The sequence below is a fragment of the Artibeus jamaicensis genome, unplaced genomic scaffold, assembly GCF_021234435.1.
Source record: "Artibeus jamaicensis isolate MK-2021 breed Jamaican fruit bat unplaced genomic scaffold, CSHL_Jam_final contig_797, whole genome shotgun sequence".
Classification (NCBI taxonomy): Eukaryota; Metazoa; Chordata; class Mammalia; order Chiroptera; family Phyllostomidae; genus Artibeus; species Artibeus jamaicensis.
Genome location: NW_026521977.1, coordinates 26,568,835 through 26,585,213, shown reverse-complemented (window position 1 = coordinate 26,585,213; position 16,379 = coordinate 26,568,835). Strand labels below are relative to the sequence as shown.

Here is a 16,379-nt window from a genome sequence, read left to right as displayed (position 1 = left end):
GTCCCCTCCTTGTAACACTTGGATCTGTGCTACAGTGTCACTTCTGGCCAACCCATCTAAAATACCTCCTCACGCCCAAGTCGCTCTCTGTCTCCTCTAACTCGGCTTTGTTTTCTTCGTGGCATGTTACCGAGTTACATTCATCTCCTTGTTTGGCTGTCTTCCCTCTCAGGATGTAAACTTGACGAGGGCAAGTGCTTTGTTTCGTTCAGTGCAGCATCCTCCCCCCGAGCACAGTATCTAGCATATAGTAAGTGCTCAACACATATTTATTAAGAGAATCCATCACATCAGATTTTTTAAGTTGATAGACTAAAATTCTCCTGGTCCTTTCTCTGAACGTGAACTAAATCTGGTTGTTAGATGCAATTCTCCTCAATAGACTTCAAGGGTCAGGTTGTGTCCACAAAGAGATTCCTCTCCTGAATGACTTGCCAAGCTAATCCAGCCTGGAAGACAGGGATCTTCAGCCCGAGTTCTGAGAGATGATGCTGTGTCCAACTCACAGTCCCACTGGGTACATCTGATGTGTTCTCAAAGCCCAGAGAAGCCAGAAGCCACTTCTTAGGGAGGCCTGATGTGGAGCATTTCCAAACGTCCAGACTTCCACATGGCACGTAAACACGGCACTGGGCTGTCGGATGTTTCCTTTTCACCCAGCGTCTCCGGTCACTCCCTCCACTGAGATGGCGTTGCCAGGGGGCCGAGGGAGCATTGCTCTGCTGTTACGGAGAGTCCTCCTCACAACTTCTACAAAGGGGCCAAGGTGCAACCGGCAACCAGAAGGTGCGATGAGAGAGGGAGACAAGTCCTTGGATCTTGTAGGCCAGGGGTGTCAAACTCATTTTCACGGGGGGGCCATATCGGCCTCACGGTTGCCTTCGAAGGACTAAAATAATTGTAGGACTGTATAAATGTAACTACTCCTTAACTGTTAAGGAGTTGACATTACATTTAGCCCACTAAAGGCAACTACGAGGCTGATGTGGTGGCCCCCCATGAAAATGAGTTTGACACCCCTGAACTTGGCATTGGAGAAGATGGAGTTAATGGAGCCCTCATTTGGCCAAGCTACTAATACGTCACACCAAACCAGTAACGAGAACAAGGCTCAAGGCTGTTAGGAGAAATGACTGGAACTCTATCCAGAAAGCAGGGACAGAGGTTGGGTGTAGCACAGTCAGGAGGAGGGAGATGAAGGTAAGCCCCTCAGGATCTACCGGAGAAAGACCATTGGAAATCCTATAGGAGCTGCTGCCACCAACGCACAATTTTCGTTAATTACCTCAATTGTGGCTGTTACTCCCTTAATGAGAAACACAACTTCACTTCTAAGCAGGCAGCAAGGCTGGAAGAAAGCTGAAACCTGAAAATCAGCAGATACAGGGCTGTATCCAGCCCGTACTATTGAAATTAAGCCACATCCAAAACACAAGGGGAGGACTCCAAATAGCTTCAGACAGCAGCCAGGCAGGCAGAGCCCTCACCAGGCACCGGACGGACGCTCTCCTGACTCGTCAAGAGGCCCAAATCCCAAGTTCTCATTTCAATAACATAAGAAAATAAACACAGGGCTTATTTATAGCACAGGAAAGGGACTGGGGCAAAAGAACCGCTCATTCGGTAATCCACCCTGACGCGGCCAGATAGGATCCAGACCCCCAAGCTCTCTGGTAACAGAAATAGGGGCCGGAAGAGGGCTGGCTGCCAGCATCATCAGGTATGATCTGGCAAAGGCCCTGGTTAAGAGACGGAGAAGCGACCTGATGCGTCGTGTGTCTCATCAACCATTCCTGGTAGAGGAAACTAAGGCATGGCAGCGGACTCCCAAGGCCAAGGCAAGGCAAGGGTGCAACTCAAGGGAAGGTGCTATGAGAAGAGGAAATGAAAAAATCCGTGCATCCTCCAGGCACCGAGGCAGATGGTGTTAGTGAATACTCATTCACGGCTGGGGCTAAAACTTACATGTACGGAGTCCTCAGCCGTTAATGGGCTCGCAGCAGCTCCCCAAGATCAGGACAGTGACTGCTCAATTCTGTCTCCTGGGTCTAGCACAGAGCCTTGCAAAGAGTGTATTTGGATGAATGAACGAACAATTAGAAAAGCTGAATGAGTGAATAAATGCTCTTACTTCACCTGGATCAGGGCCTACGTTGGCTGTTCTTCAGCTGTGATTACCAGAAAACCAGACGTTCACGGAGTTTATCCCTGGGTTCAGCAGCTAACGATATACATTGGCAGCTACACCTAAAAGCCCAAGTAGGCGGATGATCCTCGCCTTACAACAGGGTTACATCCTGATAAAAACCACAGGAAGCTGAAAATAATCGTCGTCAAAAATGCATTTAATACACCTAACCTACCGATCATCCTAGCTTAGCCTAGCCTACCTTACGCGTGTTTGGGACACTTACAATGGCCTACAGTAGGGCGGAATCGCCTCGCTGCGGCCCAGCTCCACACGGCAGTGTGGTCCTGCATACTGCTAGCCTGGGAAGAGACCAAGGCCCAACATGTGAAGCACGATTTCTACTGAGTGCGCAGAAATGCCACGCCACAGTTCACATGGTGGAGGCTCGACGTGGGGGCGCAGCTCAGCCGCAGCCTGGGTCTCCGGCGGATGGCGCCGGCCCCCGCTGTGTGGGCGGCTCCCGCCCGTGTGCAGCGACTGAGAGGCTGTACCAGGGCCGTCCGACCTTTTGGCGTCTCTGGGCAGCCCTGGGAGAAGAGTTGTCTTGGGCCACACACTGAATACACAAACACTGATGAAAGCTGATGAGCAAAAAAGGGTAAATTTCCGATTTTGTGTTGGGTCTCCACTCATAGCCACCCCGGGCCACATGTGGCCCGTTGGCCACAGCTCGGACACCCTTCCTACACAGACAAATGGCACTTTGCTGAAGGACGCTCTAGCAGACACAGCTGCCAGGGAGGGACCTCTCGAAAACCACCAACGCATCTTTCCCCTCCTTTGCCTTTTACCCGACAGCTGAGCCCTCAGGGGGACTGAGAAGAAATGCAATCGGAGGCCCAATCGGCTTGGAGAAGAAAAAGTCCTACCCCCGAAAAGGCTGTATATGTGAGGAAACAAAACGGCAGACACAGGTGACGGCCACTCACCATTTTCTTGAAAGGGAAGGAGGCTGGGAGGCCGGGAGAGGGGGTTCGGGCTCTCCCATCACCTTCCCTGCGTGGCGACAGGGAGCCCCACGTTAAAGTCACGGTGTAGAGTTGCCCGTAGAGACCCACGCACCCTCCCTGGGAACCTGAAGCTGGGGACCCCATGAGTTGGTTGAATAGAGGTGGAAGACAGGCTGAGTTGAGCTTGGCATGCACCATCCTGGAGAGACGGGGTGGGGGGGATCTTACTCCGAGGCAGAGTCCTGCCCGCCTCCCTCTCACACCGGAAGAAGCTGCCTGAAGCCCGTTCGGAGGGTCAGAGTAGGCACGGCTGGCATCGCGGGGCCAAAAGCTTTTCTGGGTCTCACTCAGAAGCAGAAAATGGTGAGGATCAAACACTGGCCAAGGGTGGGAGCCCCAGGGCCTGGAACACAGCTCTGGGGTGAGGGGAGCAGACCGCCCCACGGGTTTCATGTGCCTCCAGGCCCCGCAGTGGAAAGCGCAGGCGGCTTCCAAAGCCTTCCTGGATGGCAGCGGCCTGCCAGCGCGGTCAGCCCGCTGCCAGGGCTGCTCCCCAGGGAGTGGCTCGAAGCGGCCCGGGGCCAGTTCAGCATCCATCTCTGCCTCCCTGTGCCAGGCAGCTTGGCGAACCGCCTGCTGTGGCTTCTGCTGCTGCACCAGATCACCTGGGCCAAGATGAACGGAAAAAGCGGCCTGCCCAGAAAGAAGCTACTGTCCCTACAGCAAAAGAAACCCACCAGGCTCAGCATGGGCGGTGGATGGGAACCTTCTTAACATCCCAAATCTTCCCTCTCTCAGCGGGGTTCCCACGGAGCTTCGACTGCAGAGCCAGCAGAGTCTCAACAGCACGGCCCCACTTCCCAAGCCTCTTTATCTACTTCTTAATTCTACCTTTGCTGAAAACCATCACAAAGGGTCTGGGCTTTTAACCCAGCAGTCACATCTTTATCACTTGTGTCCAGAAACCTGTGACTTTCGGTGGTAAAAATACCGAAGACTCCAATCAGATCTTTGGGATCCCAGAGATCTCAGATTAAAGAGTTCCTCTTCCAGGTGAGGGGATTAAGAAGTACCAATAGGTATGTAGGAAGGTTTGAAAATAAAGAAAGAAAAGACACACTCTTTAGGAGGGAGACTTGGACGAGAAGCCAGTCGCTCAGGCCGTGTGTTCAGTGGCATGAAAAGGGCAGACACCTCTGAAGCAGCAAGGCCGAGGTGAGAGCACTGAGGGTGACGTAACGCAGACACAAATGACGTCAGCACAGTTCCTGGCTGTGAGCAGGGACTGAAATGGGGGCTCTACCCCTCTACCTGCCCCAGATTTGAACACACACTAGAGAACCCCCAAAACAGAACTCACTGTTTGTTTTAGCTACTGGTATCTGGGCAACCAAAAAAATCATTTCCTCTTGGTTTCGGTCATACCATCCCCAGTATTAGGAGTATGACACCCAAATGCCTTCCCACACACCCTACTGCCTGGTACGTAATCAATGATTCGAACCAGAAGCGCTCGCCGAGGACCGTGTTTGCGGCTGCCGTGCCGAGCGGGTTGCAGCTTCAGCGTCGGCCGCTACAAAGCGGACGGGCCGCGCAGGACGGCCCCCGGCCCTTCGCCCCGTCCCTGCCCACGGCCCCCCACTCCTCAGCACGAAAGGTGACGTCCTCACGGTGCAAACTCCCCGCTTCACTACCTCTGAAGTCTTTCTCCGACCTCTCAAAACCTGTGGGAACACCTGTGAAGTGACTCTTGTTAAAAGGACAAGTTCGAAAACGACAGCGTGTAACTGCCCACCTCCGCATCACTCAACAGAACGAGAGGGTATCAGTGACTTCGCCTGGCACAGAGCGAGGTTTCAGTAATGATATCCATATTCCAAGCACACTGTTCGATATTTTATGTCCTGGGGACGTATGTTATGGCTAAAGCCCAAACTGTGGCTAATCTTAATATTAGAGCCAGATAAATCTGTTTTGAATGCATAACATCTAACATTTGCCAGAGTAGATTTGCTCATCAACTGGGCTTAAAGAGGTATAATTCACACATGTGCAGTATTACTAAATGCTGAAATTTAACGATTTAAATATACCAGCAACTATTGCAAAGCAGTTGTTACAGCAGCATTTAACATTAGCCAGAACTTCCCTGGCTAATGTTACGTTTATACCAAAAGAATGAGGGAAGTTTTGGCGTCCCCTTGGGGTGGGGTCACGTCTCCCTCAGCGTTTACACTCGGTGCGCGGCTCTCAGGGGCCTGTTTTCCCTGAGAGTACCTGCCAACGGTTGACTGGACGGAGTAAGGGAACAAACAGAGCCTGCGGTGGTTTCGGGACACCCCCTCCCTCAGAATGTTTAGTTTGGGGAGCTGACTCTGTTTGACGTGCGTGGCACCAGACGTTCCTCCGCCGCGCCTTCCCGCACGTGGGCAGCAGCCTGGAACCGCAGCCAGGAGGAGGAGGAGGAGGTGGTAAATACACAAAAGGGGAAAGATGCTCCACAGACCACCAATAATCAAAGTTTCAGACATGGTAGAAAAAGAAATAAAAAATTTTAATCATGTCGAAAAAGCCAACTGAACAGAATACTTCATGGGGCACAGAGGAGCCCCAAGCGGCAGCCAATGCCCTTCTGTGCCCAAGCCCGGCACCCAGGTCCCGAGCCCACAGGGTAGGGCAGGAGTAGGGTCACAGTGGTGAGTACAGGAAACCAAGTTTATTCTTGTTATTTATTAACGATGGTGCTCCTTTCCGCACGAACAACTGTAAACACACTCGCCCCATGCTGCCCATCAAATCCCACTATGATTGGATTTTGCACCCAATTTTGGCTTGGCTTTTCCTCCGAAAAAGTCACTGATTTGAAGTAACTAGAAGTGAGGTGGGGGGCTCTCTTCCATGGCTCCCCAAACCCAAAGTGGGCTGTGGGTTTCACGCCTTGGCAGCTTTGTAGCAACAGCTCCTTTTGAACTGTGACGCCGGAGCTGGAGACAATGGGGCCTGAGCAGGAAGCAGACCAGGAGCCACCGAAGCCTCCACCGCCCTCTGAGAGGGAGGTTGCCGGACATCGAGGGGAGCGCTGAGATGGAGGGGGCGCAGCTCAAGGGGCCTAGACAGTCTCCCAAGGTTCCTGTTCTCGAGGAAGTAGGTCAGGGGCATGTGTGCCAAGATCCAGCACATCAATCTTCCCTTCGAGTCCCCGCCCTGGTATCAAAGCACTAGGGAGGCCCTGTTCTCTTCCTTTGTCCAAGCTGAACATTCAGTCTTCCACCCGTGGAGGGTTTACAAGCTGCCGATGTTGGGGAAACTCTTCAGTTTCTCGGGAAAGTCGTCTTTGTACAGGACAGGGTCAGCGCGGTGCTCCACCACCTTCAGAGGCATTGTCCCAAAGACTGAAGCAAACTTGTTGATGCACTCAGACCTGCGGGGTTGGAGAAGGAGGAGGGCCACAGAGCAGGTAACAGGGAGGGGAGTTGGGGGCGGGGAGAGAAAGATGTTCAAGAGGCTGATAGGTGAGAGCAAAATACATAATGTTCAACATCAACAGAAGAAATCCAAGTAGCCCCAGCCTGCTCCCAGGTTCTTAAAAAGGTTGGAAGGGTATGGACACAAGAAGTGATGGGTGGCGGGCGGTGGTACTCTTTGTCAGTTCAGGGGAGAAAGTGAACAGCGAATGCCTTCTGGAGGGCCCGCAGAGGTCAGATACCTCTTCCCCTCCCCCTCAAATTCCAGTCATTCTTCCAGATCAGCACCAGCAGGCCTCAAACCAAGGTGGATTAGCTGCCAACATTCTTAACCCCATCTCTGCCAGCTCAAGAGCAGGCGAAAGAAAGAGCCGCTCGGATGGAGCCTTAGCTTTACCGCAGTTGAACAGGCAGGAGGCGGCTCTTACCCACGGAGCCATGGAAGGCGAAAGAACCTTACGGGGCTGGTGAAACTCAACTTCAAACAATAAACACTTCGTCCATTCACCCCACATTTGCTGGAGGCCTGTGAGTGGCAATCTGCAAACTGTCAGTCAACGTCCACAAGCTCTGCTGTGAAAGCTGAAGTCCCCGCAGAACAGCTTCCATGATATGAGCCACTTCCACATCAGAACCAGCAGTCAGCAGCCACGTTGGTGACGGAACAGCTCAGCGTGGCCGGAGGTGGGGGGAGAGTCAGTTCCTTAACCCCCACCCCCACCCAAGCCTGGTGAGCAGCCTCCTAGGAGGTGAGCGGGTCAGGCATCCTGGCGGGAAATGGTGCTGGTCAATCAGGCCAAGTGACTGTTCTTGGGTAACGAGGACGCTTCAGTAGCAGACCAGAGGGGAGTAACAACCCTGTAAAAACCACTTCTGAAGACAAGGGGAGCTGAGGGACAGTTTCCAAAAGGTCAATACGCTCTCCTCAGTTAGGGCTGTGGTACCAAGAGCTACAATGGAATGAACTGATCAGAGGCAGAACCAGTTGCCAAGGAAGGGCTGAACCTCAAGACGCAGACCAGGAGCCTCTTCTGCCCTCAGAGGTACTGTGGGCTTTGTTCCAAAATTATTTTAATCAACAAGTATTTATTTGAGTACTTGGAGCTTTAGGAAGAAACCAACTAATAAAGAAGCCAGTCATTATTACTTCTTGTCTCTTGATCATTGTTTCTAGAAAAGTGTGTTACGATTTCATTTTGAGCTCTTGTAGCTCATGCCATCATGTCCGCCGACACCGCAAATCAACAACTAATACTGTGTCAAGAGTGGTCTACGTGTCTCAGACCCATTTCGCCCCCACGACAGCCCCGTGGGGCAGGTCCTACCGCCAGTCCCTTTCTACACGGGGAGGACTGCCACCCAGAGAGGCTGCGGAACCTGTCCACACGTCAAGTAACGAGTACGAGGCAAGGCCAAACCCAGGCATTCCGGCTGCTAGGGCTAAAGTCTTAATTATGAGATGATACAAATTTATTTATTAACACCATTCTAGGGCCCAAGGGGGAGGGGCTGGAATGAACAACTGTTCAGTACCAATTCCATGCCCAATATTTTACATACATGATCATATTGATTCTTTAAAGTGTTTCCTTGTATGCACCCAAAGGCTGGGTGTCCAGTAGCTTCCTGAGGCGGGCTGAGAAAGTAGGACAGAGCGGGTAAAGACCCTGGCCCAGGACCAAGGGATGGAGAGTGGCGGAGCGGGGCTTCGCACCGTGCCTGCGCCACTGGCAATGCAGCCTCTGCTCCTTTCATTGCACTTGAGCATCGCTCGCAGGGAGCGGAGCTGCCCTCCTGCTGGCAGTCTTTTCAGACTCAGGAGGTAGTAGTCATAGGTTCCAAATCGAGGACAGATCGGGAAAAAAGACTGAGGAGTTTCAACAAAATGGTATGAAGCAAGCTTTGGACAACAGCTCAAATAATGGGGTCAAGGCAGCGGCAAAGTCAGATTTCTCCAAGGTCTTACTTTTGACAGTTGTTTTGCCTGTAATCATGTGCTGACTCCTCCAGTTTCCAGCTCTTATGCCTGTAGATTCTGGCCAGCAAAGCGCAGCTCTGCCTAGTGCAGGGACCAGTGAGTAGGTATTAAAGAAGAATCATGGCTCTTGGCAGAGCAGAGAGGCTCCGTGGCCCCCTGGAGAATAATGAGGACAATGTCTCCTCTGTAACTAGAGCTGCCAACAGGCCTGGGCCACAGGCAAGAGGCCACTGGGGCTCCGGCCAGCCTGACTTGTTGACAGCTGCCGCTGGCTAAGCCAGGTTCAGTGAGTACTTCTTTCTCTGCCTACAGCCTACACTGGAGAAGTGGCTGGCCTGCTCTGAATGGTAAAGGTCCTGAATTCTCCTGCCAGGTACTGACAACGTTTTCTACTTTCTTTTCACACAGGGATCTGGGCTGGGGAACGGGTCAGGACAGATAGAAGTTTGGCTTGCTGCTGGTGGCCCACCTGAGTTGTTCTGCACAGTGTCCAGCTACCCTGTCAGAAACTGGTCCCCTGGGTTGGTTTTCTAATTGAGTGTGAACAGGTTAAGAACTGCCAATACCTATCTCTAAAGGTGGAAGTATCTGGGAGGCGGGGGGGGGGGAGAAAGGACCAATGGTTTTCTGTTTTCCTCTCAAACACATACAATGACCTTAAGTAACCAGGAGACTTTAGTACTAATGCTGGGACACTGGGAAGGAAAAGAATTCTGCCTGGCACTGTGCTACGAGCTCTCATGTAAAATTACTTTAGTCACCAGCATATAATATAGTGTTTGGTACAAATATACTCAATAAATATTTGTTGAACCAATGAATGGATACTGTGATTTGATAGCTGTTAATATCCCCATTTTAGGAGATGAAAAGACTGAAGTTCAGATAAGGTAAGTCAATTTCCTTAAGTCAGACAGTTAACACGTGGCAAACTTATAATTTTAACAAAGAATGTCTTGAATTGAAAATACTATGTTCTTTTTCATAAATCAACACTGTCGGCCATATCACCTTGACCTTATTGAAGCTGTTGGTCAAAATGAGCAGTAACAAATTCTCCAGGTTTTTCAAGATGTAAAGGCAGATTCTGGAAATGGATATAAGGTATTAAAGCTACTTCCCTGCACAGCTGAGGTTTCTCATTCTGGAACCCAAAGACAGAATAAATAAGCTTACTGAACCACAAAACCCAACATAAGGTCGTAACTTGTGAAATGGTTAACTCCTTCCACTACTGTGTGCAAAATGCATATTCTGTCTGCAAAAGGAATCATCACACAAGTGAGACAAACAAATCATTCTACAGTTCAAACTCCATCTCTTGGTCTACACAAGACGGCCTAAACCATGTCTTCTTCCCTCCCAATCTCAGTGCCTTATTTAATTAGTGATCCAGATTAAAGACTGGATGACTTTACTCCCACTTTCTAACTGATTTCCAACCAATTCCCTAACAAATTTCTTCAAAAAGGCAGTCTGAATTCACTCACTCTCCTTCCTCACCACAGACTCACGCTCTCTACCCTGGAGCCCCACCAGCCTATGACATGATTCTTTTTCAAAGTCACCGAAGCCCCTCCCCCCAGGGTGCGGGTCCCCTGCTGCTCCCCCGCTCTGAGCACTGCAGAGCCCGGTTCTCTGCCGGCCTCTCCAGCAGTCGCTTCTGTTTCCGGTAACTCGTTCTGTCTCCTAAATGTCAGAATTCCTCAAGATTCTGCCTTTGGCCTTTCTTTAGTCAACTGCCATCACTGGGCAGATGTCTTCCAAATATCATTGTTTTAATCTTTCTAGAGTTCTAGTCCCACACTTCCGCCTGTTTGCCCCGTATCTACCCCTGCACACACGGGGGCAGAACCCCCAACTCACCTACCTCACTCCTCTCCAACTTCACCCACAATTAAAGTCTCTTCTCGGCCTCATGAATTACACTATTAAAGGTACAACTATGCACCCACCACTCCCCTAATTAGCATCTCCCCCAACTGGATTATTTACACTATCAGAGGTACTATACCGTTCTTTCTGACTGGACATCTGGAAGTTCTCTCTCTTGACTCCTCCATAACTTTCCCACACCTACCCAGTTGGAAACAAGTTCTAGCACATCTTCTTTCGGGGGGAAAAATCTCTTGCAATTTAATTCCTTCCTTCCTTTCCACACTCAGTATAGTTCATGCCTTCTGACTGTTCTTTCTTCATTCTCTTTATCTTTGTTCCATCCTATGCATTACTTCCAAATTTATCTCAAAACAATACTTAGATCAAGCTATTCCCCTCTTGCATGTAAAGAACAAATTGGAAATATAGAAGAAGAAAAAAAGCTAACCCCCCCTTCAAAACCCTCCTGTGGCTCACTGGAGCCTGAGAAAAGACATTCAGGCTCCTTAATTGAGGATTCAAGGCAGTTGTGCACTAACAGGCCAGAACTCTATGCTCTAGCCAAATTGAACTTCTTAACTGCTTGCCAAATGCATCTTGAACTTGCTGACTGGCACCTTTGATCATATAGTGTCCCCTGCCTATGGTCTCCTCTTGTCTAGCGTATCATCAGCTGGGACCCTAGTGACCTTTGAAGGCTCACTTCACATGCCATGTCTTTTACAAAATTATTCCTAAAAAATCAACTTGGCAAGAAGTAATTTCTTTCCTCTGATCGGTTATAACATTTTGAGTCTCCCTTCTAGTACTCGGACAAGTTGCCTATTCTATTCTCAAAGGCCTCTTTCCAATAGGAAGCCTCCACATCTCCCTTGGTTACTTTCTTCAGTGTTTGGTAACTCCTTCTCACTGCATTTTAGTCTCTACCTTTGTAACAATCTCAGTAGTGCTACAGAGGAGTTGTTTAGCCTTAGCATGAGCTTCAAGGCCATTATCAGGTCAACTTTTCTCCCTATAATTTATTTCTTGGATTATATAATCCCACTATTGTAACTTAGCGCAATCAATAACCAATTGCTCAATGCGATAAATTCTCCCCAAACACAGAGCACAGTGGTAGGCTTAAATAACAATTTTGTGTGCCCCAACAGAACTATGGTTGGGGCCTCTCTTCCCAATGAGCTATGACAGCCACTGTCACTGCCCTTGACGGGTAGTGTTTATGACACCAGTGACAGACATTTCCAAAATCTCCGTAATAGAACATTTCACACTGACAGCTGGTACAAGTCATGTCATTTGGGTAAGATATTTACATATGAAAGAGATAGAGAGAGCATGTAGAGAGTAATAGTAAGAAGAGTAAGAAGAAAGCAAGTATTAGGATTTTAATATGGCTGACAGCTTTCAGAAATGGATGCTTGGAAACTTGAACTAGATGCCTCACTCTACACAGCCACTGTCACATTCCCAGTGAATTTCAGTCCCTGACAATAGGGCTGCTGGATGGAAGAGCTCACTGTCTTGTATAAGGAGTTGCCTGTAGGAAGAATTGGGTTGGATTCAAGAGATTTGGAGCTCGGGGACCTTCAGGTTACAAGTGAGAACTCCTAGGTCTGCTACCTGATCGTGATGGTCGGAAGAGAAGACCTGCATCTCCTCTCCTTTGTACTCACCCACAGAGCCCGGGGCTACACTCCACACCAAGTGTGTGCTCGCTGAGGAGCGACTGAAGGAAACCCCCACTCCCCTCTCTCAGTAACGCGAATAGCTGGGCTTTCCAGTCCTGTTCTTGGTAGGTGTTCCAGTAGTGTCAGCAAAGGTAATTTGTCTCTGGGGGGGGGTTTGGTTTAATTCTTTCTGACCAAACTTTTACTGTAACAGGGAGATATTACCCTGAAAAAAAAAACCCCAGTATTTCCTTGGAATTAACTAGCTTCCATTCAAATGACTGTGGATGGTTAACTACTTAGTGGAAATGGAGAATCTGGCTTCTGAAGCTTAAGGCCAGCTATATTTTTAAGACCCTTCTAGCCATTATAAATTGAGTGAGTAGCATTCCAAATTAATTCTTTGGGTGACCTGGGCTTGAACTAATCCAATTCCCACAGTGCAAAAGGAGGTGACTATGGCTACCAGCTGCTGTCCTTGTATTTCAAAAACAGTGCCATAAACAGGCACAAGGCAGGAAATGGGGATCAGAAGCTAGGGCAGACTTTTGGTAGGAGACTCACTCACCTCTCCACCATGTGGGTCTGGTCTAGTGAAAGCCCATCGATGGCTGTGCACTCAGGACACTTGAATTTCTTTCTCGGTGTTACCTGCCAGAGGGGCACAAAAACACACCTGGTTGTCAGTGCCAAGTACAATAAAATCATGCTTGTGACACCACTCTGCATGCTTCTGCTCCATGAGTGGAGATGCTTTCCCCTCTGTACATATAACGCACACGCACACACCTCGCCATTCATTCCTCCACTCAATTCTGCCTGGCTCGGCCAACGTCAGAACTCACAAGGGCCCAATAAAAAAGGCTTGGAGGGCTTTTGCCTTCTGTAACTGGAAAGAAGTGGTGATGACAAGCTCCTTAATTCCTGTTTAATGACTGTTTTCTCACTGCCAAGGTCCTTGTATAAACACCATTTGTTCTTGCAGTCATAAGGGCGATGAAATACAGCTTCCCATAACTTTCACCGTAACCTTAGTTCCAACAGGAGCTCTTTCTCTTTCTTCCAGCTCACGGCAAATGCTATGAGCAGCACCGGGCTCTTGAGGGTGCCAGGTTATTTTGCAATTCCCTTGAATTAGAAAACAAAATCCAATGGTCCCTTATCCTCTGAATCCTTTTCCCTGATTCTCCCCCACCTTCCCAAACCTTGAACTTCCAATGATTTTGTAGCAAACTCAGGGGAAGCTGCTATCCTAACCAAGTGAAGGCAAGTAAACAGCAGAGGGAATGTGAGGGGAAGAAAGCTGGACAATTCAGGCAAGGTTGAAAGCACAGGACACCGGGAGTTACTGTCCAGAGTAAGCAAGCGTGGCTAAAAACAGCTTGACGCAGGTCACAAAGCAACTTTGGAGGTAAGCTTCCTTTAAAATGAGTTTCACAATGTACATTCTTTAATTTTCCTTGCAGTGAGCTGTCTGTACAGTTACTTAGAGCTGGCGGACAGGATGGAAACTGGGTCAGGTTTGGAGAGCACAGAGAGCGGTTCTTCCTCTTTCCTTGGTCACTTTGGTTTAATTTGGCTTCTCTCATCAATCGATAGTACAAGGGTGCAGTCGGAATGTCATGCCGTGCTTCCAACAGGAGCTCCCAGGACAGGGGATTCCAGTGACGGGGATCTGGCCGGGAAGCAGTGCCGTTGTCATGCAAGGATCCCAACCCAGAACGAACGAGGTCAAGATGACTCCCTCACATACAGAAGCACATGCTCCCTGGACATCTCAAGGGACTGAATGTGAGCAAAATCTGCATTTCCAAAGGTAAGTATCCATCCCACGGGGTCTCTGATATTATTATAGTAAAGGTAGTCTTTAATGCCCAAAAATCGATATTTAAAGACAAGATTTGGGACAACTAGTTTTAATTGTCCAAATATCTCAGTGTCTATGAAAAACACATTGGCTGTCTTGAGAATGACATGAACTGTGTCCTTTAACAACTAGACTCCAAATCAGCTTTGAGAATAAAACTCATTTTTTTGAAAACATGATTTGCAGATGGCCCATCATAGCCTTTACCTCTGACACTGTAGTTTAAAAATAGTAACTAAAGTAACTGTATAAAAATATGTGTAAATTATCAAAGCCACCCTTTGGTTTTACAATGTGACGGTATCAGTCACGAATCTCAAAAAGCGGAAAGGGAGTTAGTGTCCAGCTAGTCCAATACTTCGTTTCTAGTCATGAGAACTTCTCAGGCTCCGAGACAGGAGACTCGCTGAAGACCACAAAGTAGGTTAGTGGCAGAGCTGGACAAGGACGCCTCTTACCTTGATGACAGCTTTCCCTGTGACATTTGCCACCAGGAAATTCATAGCGATGTCTTCACAGTTCATGTGAGCATCCACCCAGTTCTTGATGTCCCCAGGCATCTTGTAGGTGTACAGGTAATTAAAATACTGTCAGGTGAGACAAAAAGAAGAAACATTCAAGTAGCAATTCCCTCTGGTGGACAGATAAAGTGCAACTCAATCGGGGCACAGGCACAAGCTTCCTGTTATTGAACCCACACCGTACCGACGGAAAGGGCGAAGGCATGACCAGAACACTTTTGGTCAGGTGACCAAGACCTTCAACACTGTCATTCTCTTCAAAGTCACCTATTGTAAGCAGAGGGGAGGTGCCACGTGGAGGTGTGGTCGGGGGCGGGCCCTGCGGACTAAGTGTTTTACGAACACGGTTCAGACACACAACACACTCATCGGCACGGAATCCCTCCCCAGAGCCACGACGCCCAGCCCTGTGCTCTCTGTTCTTCCCACGCAGCCAGCGCACAGGGGAACAGGGACGGGCTGACAGCGGGCTGACCCGCCAAGGTGCACGCTCTTTACAGGGAAACCAACCCGGGGCGGTTCGGAAACTACCCTAGCCGTCACGCATGAAAACGGCATCAAATGCACGGGCAAAAACTTAACAAGTGTACACACTCCACCACTATGTGTTTGTTTGTTTATTTATTTATGTATTATTGCTAAGAACAAAAAACCCTCCTGGACCTAGAGCCCCGAAACTGCGAGGGCGGCCGCACTGAGACAGTGGCCAGCATCGGTGGGCGGCGGGTTAAGGCGACGGTGCTGAGCTGAACAGATCTCTCTCCAGACCTCAGCTCTTCATGCGGCTGATGACAGTGAACGAGTCAGTACTAACTGAACTATACCCTTCTGGGACACCCTATCACCGAACCGAGTATTCTACTGTCGCTCTCTAATTAAAAGAGTCAAAAACGGGAAGTGGTAATTCTCAGACCAGAGGAAACACAAAGCGCTAATACACAAAAGGAATTTCATCTCACGAGCAGTCAAATCAGCCAGAACATGAAGATCCATTTTCACATGCACTTCGTGCAAGGCAGTGTATGGTAAGACAAACAATATATTTGTCTAAAATATATTCATATTTCACTGGTGGGAGTATGTATTGGTACAAACAATACTGAAAGCAACAGACAAAAATATGTACCAAAACCTCCCCCAAATTTCTATTCCCTTTAATAGAATCCTACTTCTAGGAATCTATCATAATGGTCAAAAGTACAAACAGTTATGAAAATGGTTATTAATCATTATTTAAACATTAAATATTAAGCATTATCTAAAACAGCAAAAAAGATAGAAACAACCTAAACATGCAAAGATAGACTAATAGTTACACATAATTTATAGAATACTAAATATACTGGTATATTAGCAATGACGTTAAGAAAAAAATGGGAAATGTTAGAGACATGAGAAAATGCTCCCAATATAATACATGAAATTAGCAGGCTACTGTGAATATTTATAATGGCATATGTGCACAAGTAAATACATAAAAGGCAAAGTGGGAAAAATATCTCAACAACAATAATGGTTCTCAAAGTGATAAGTGACTTTTCTTTCTTTTTTTAAGGTTTTATTTATTCATTTTCAGAGAAGAAGCGAGGGAAGGCGAAGGGAGAGAAACATCAGTGTGTGGTTGCCCCTCACGCGCTCCCTGCTGGGGACCTGGCCTGCAACCCAGGCATGTGCCCTGACTGGGAATGGAACTGGCGACCCTTTGGTTCGGAGGCCAACACTCAGTCCACTGAGCCACACCAGCCAGGGCTGACTTTTCTTATTATGTAATAAAATTTGATCTGAACTTTCTATAATTTCTACTATGAGCATGCTATTATTTCAGAATTAGAAAAACAGTAAATTAATTCTTTAAGAAAT

General features: G+C 48.5%; 1 protein-coding gene and 1 long non-coding RNA gene across 4 annotated transcripts in view; one reads left to right on the top strand and one right to left on the bottom strand.

Moving 5' to 3' along the window:
- Positions 1-5,674: 5,674 nt before the first annotated feature.
- The window catches only part of EXT2 (exostosin glycosyltransferase 2), a 125,399-nt gene continuing 114,694 nt past the window's right edge, over positions 5,675-16,379 (bottom strand). Inside the window, exons 12-14 of one of the 2 annotated variants that reach the window (XM_037166099.2) lie at positions 14,457-14,585; positions 12,700-12,782; positions 5,675-6,562 (exon numbers count right to left, since the gene is read on the bottom strand). In XM_037166099.2, the coding sequence (XP_037021994.1) occupies positions 6,424-6,562; positions 12,700-12,782; positions 14,457-14,585 (351 nt within the window). In that variant the 3' untranslated portion in view covers positions 5,675-6,423. The other variant, XM_037166100.2, reaches the window with a different exon arrangement.
- LOC119064420 (uncharacterized) lies at positions 8,803-16,315 on the top strand. 2 transcript variants are annotated; one of them, XR_005085401.2, is made up of 5 exons: positions 8,803-8,956; positions 9,446-9,473; positions 12,144-12,256; positions 13,772-13,947; positions 16,075-16,315. It is a non-coding gene; the product is annotated as an uncharacterized LOC119064420 (long non-coding RNA). The 2 variants fall into 2 exon arrangements; XR_005085400.2 differs by having other exon boundaries at positions 13,731-13,947.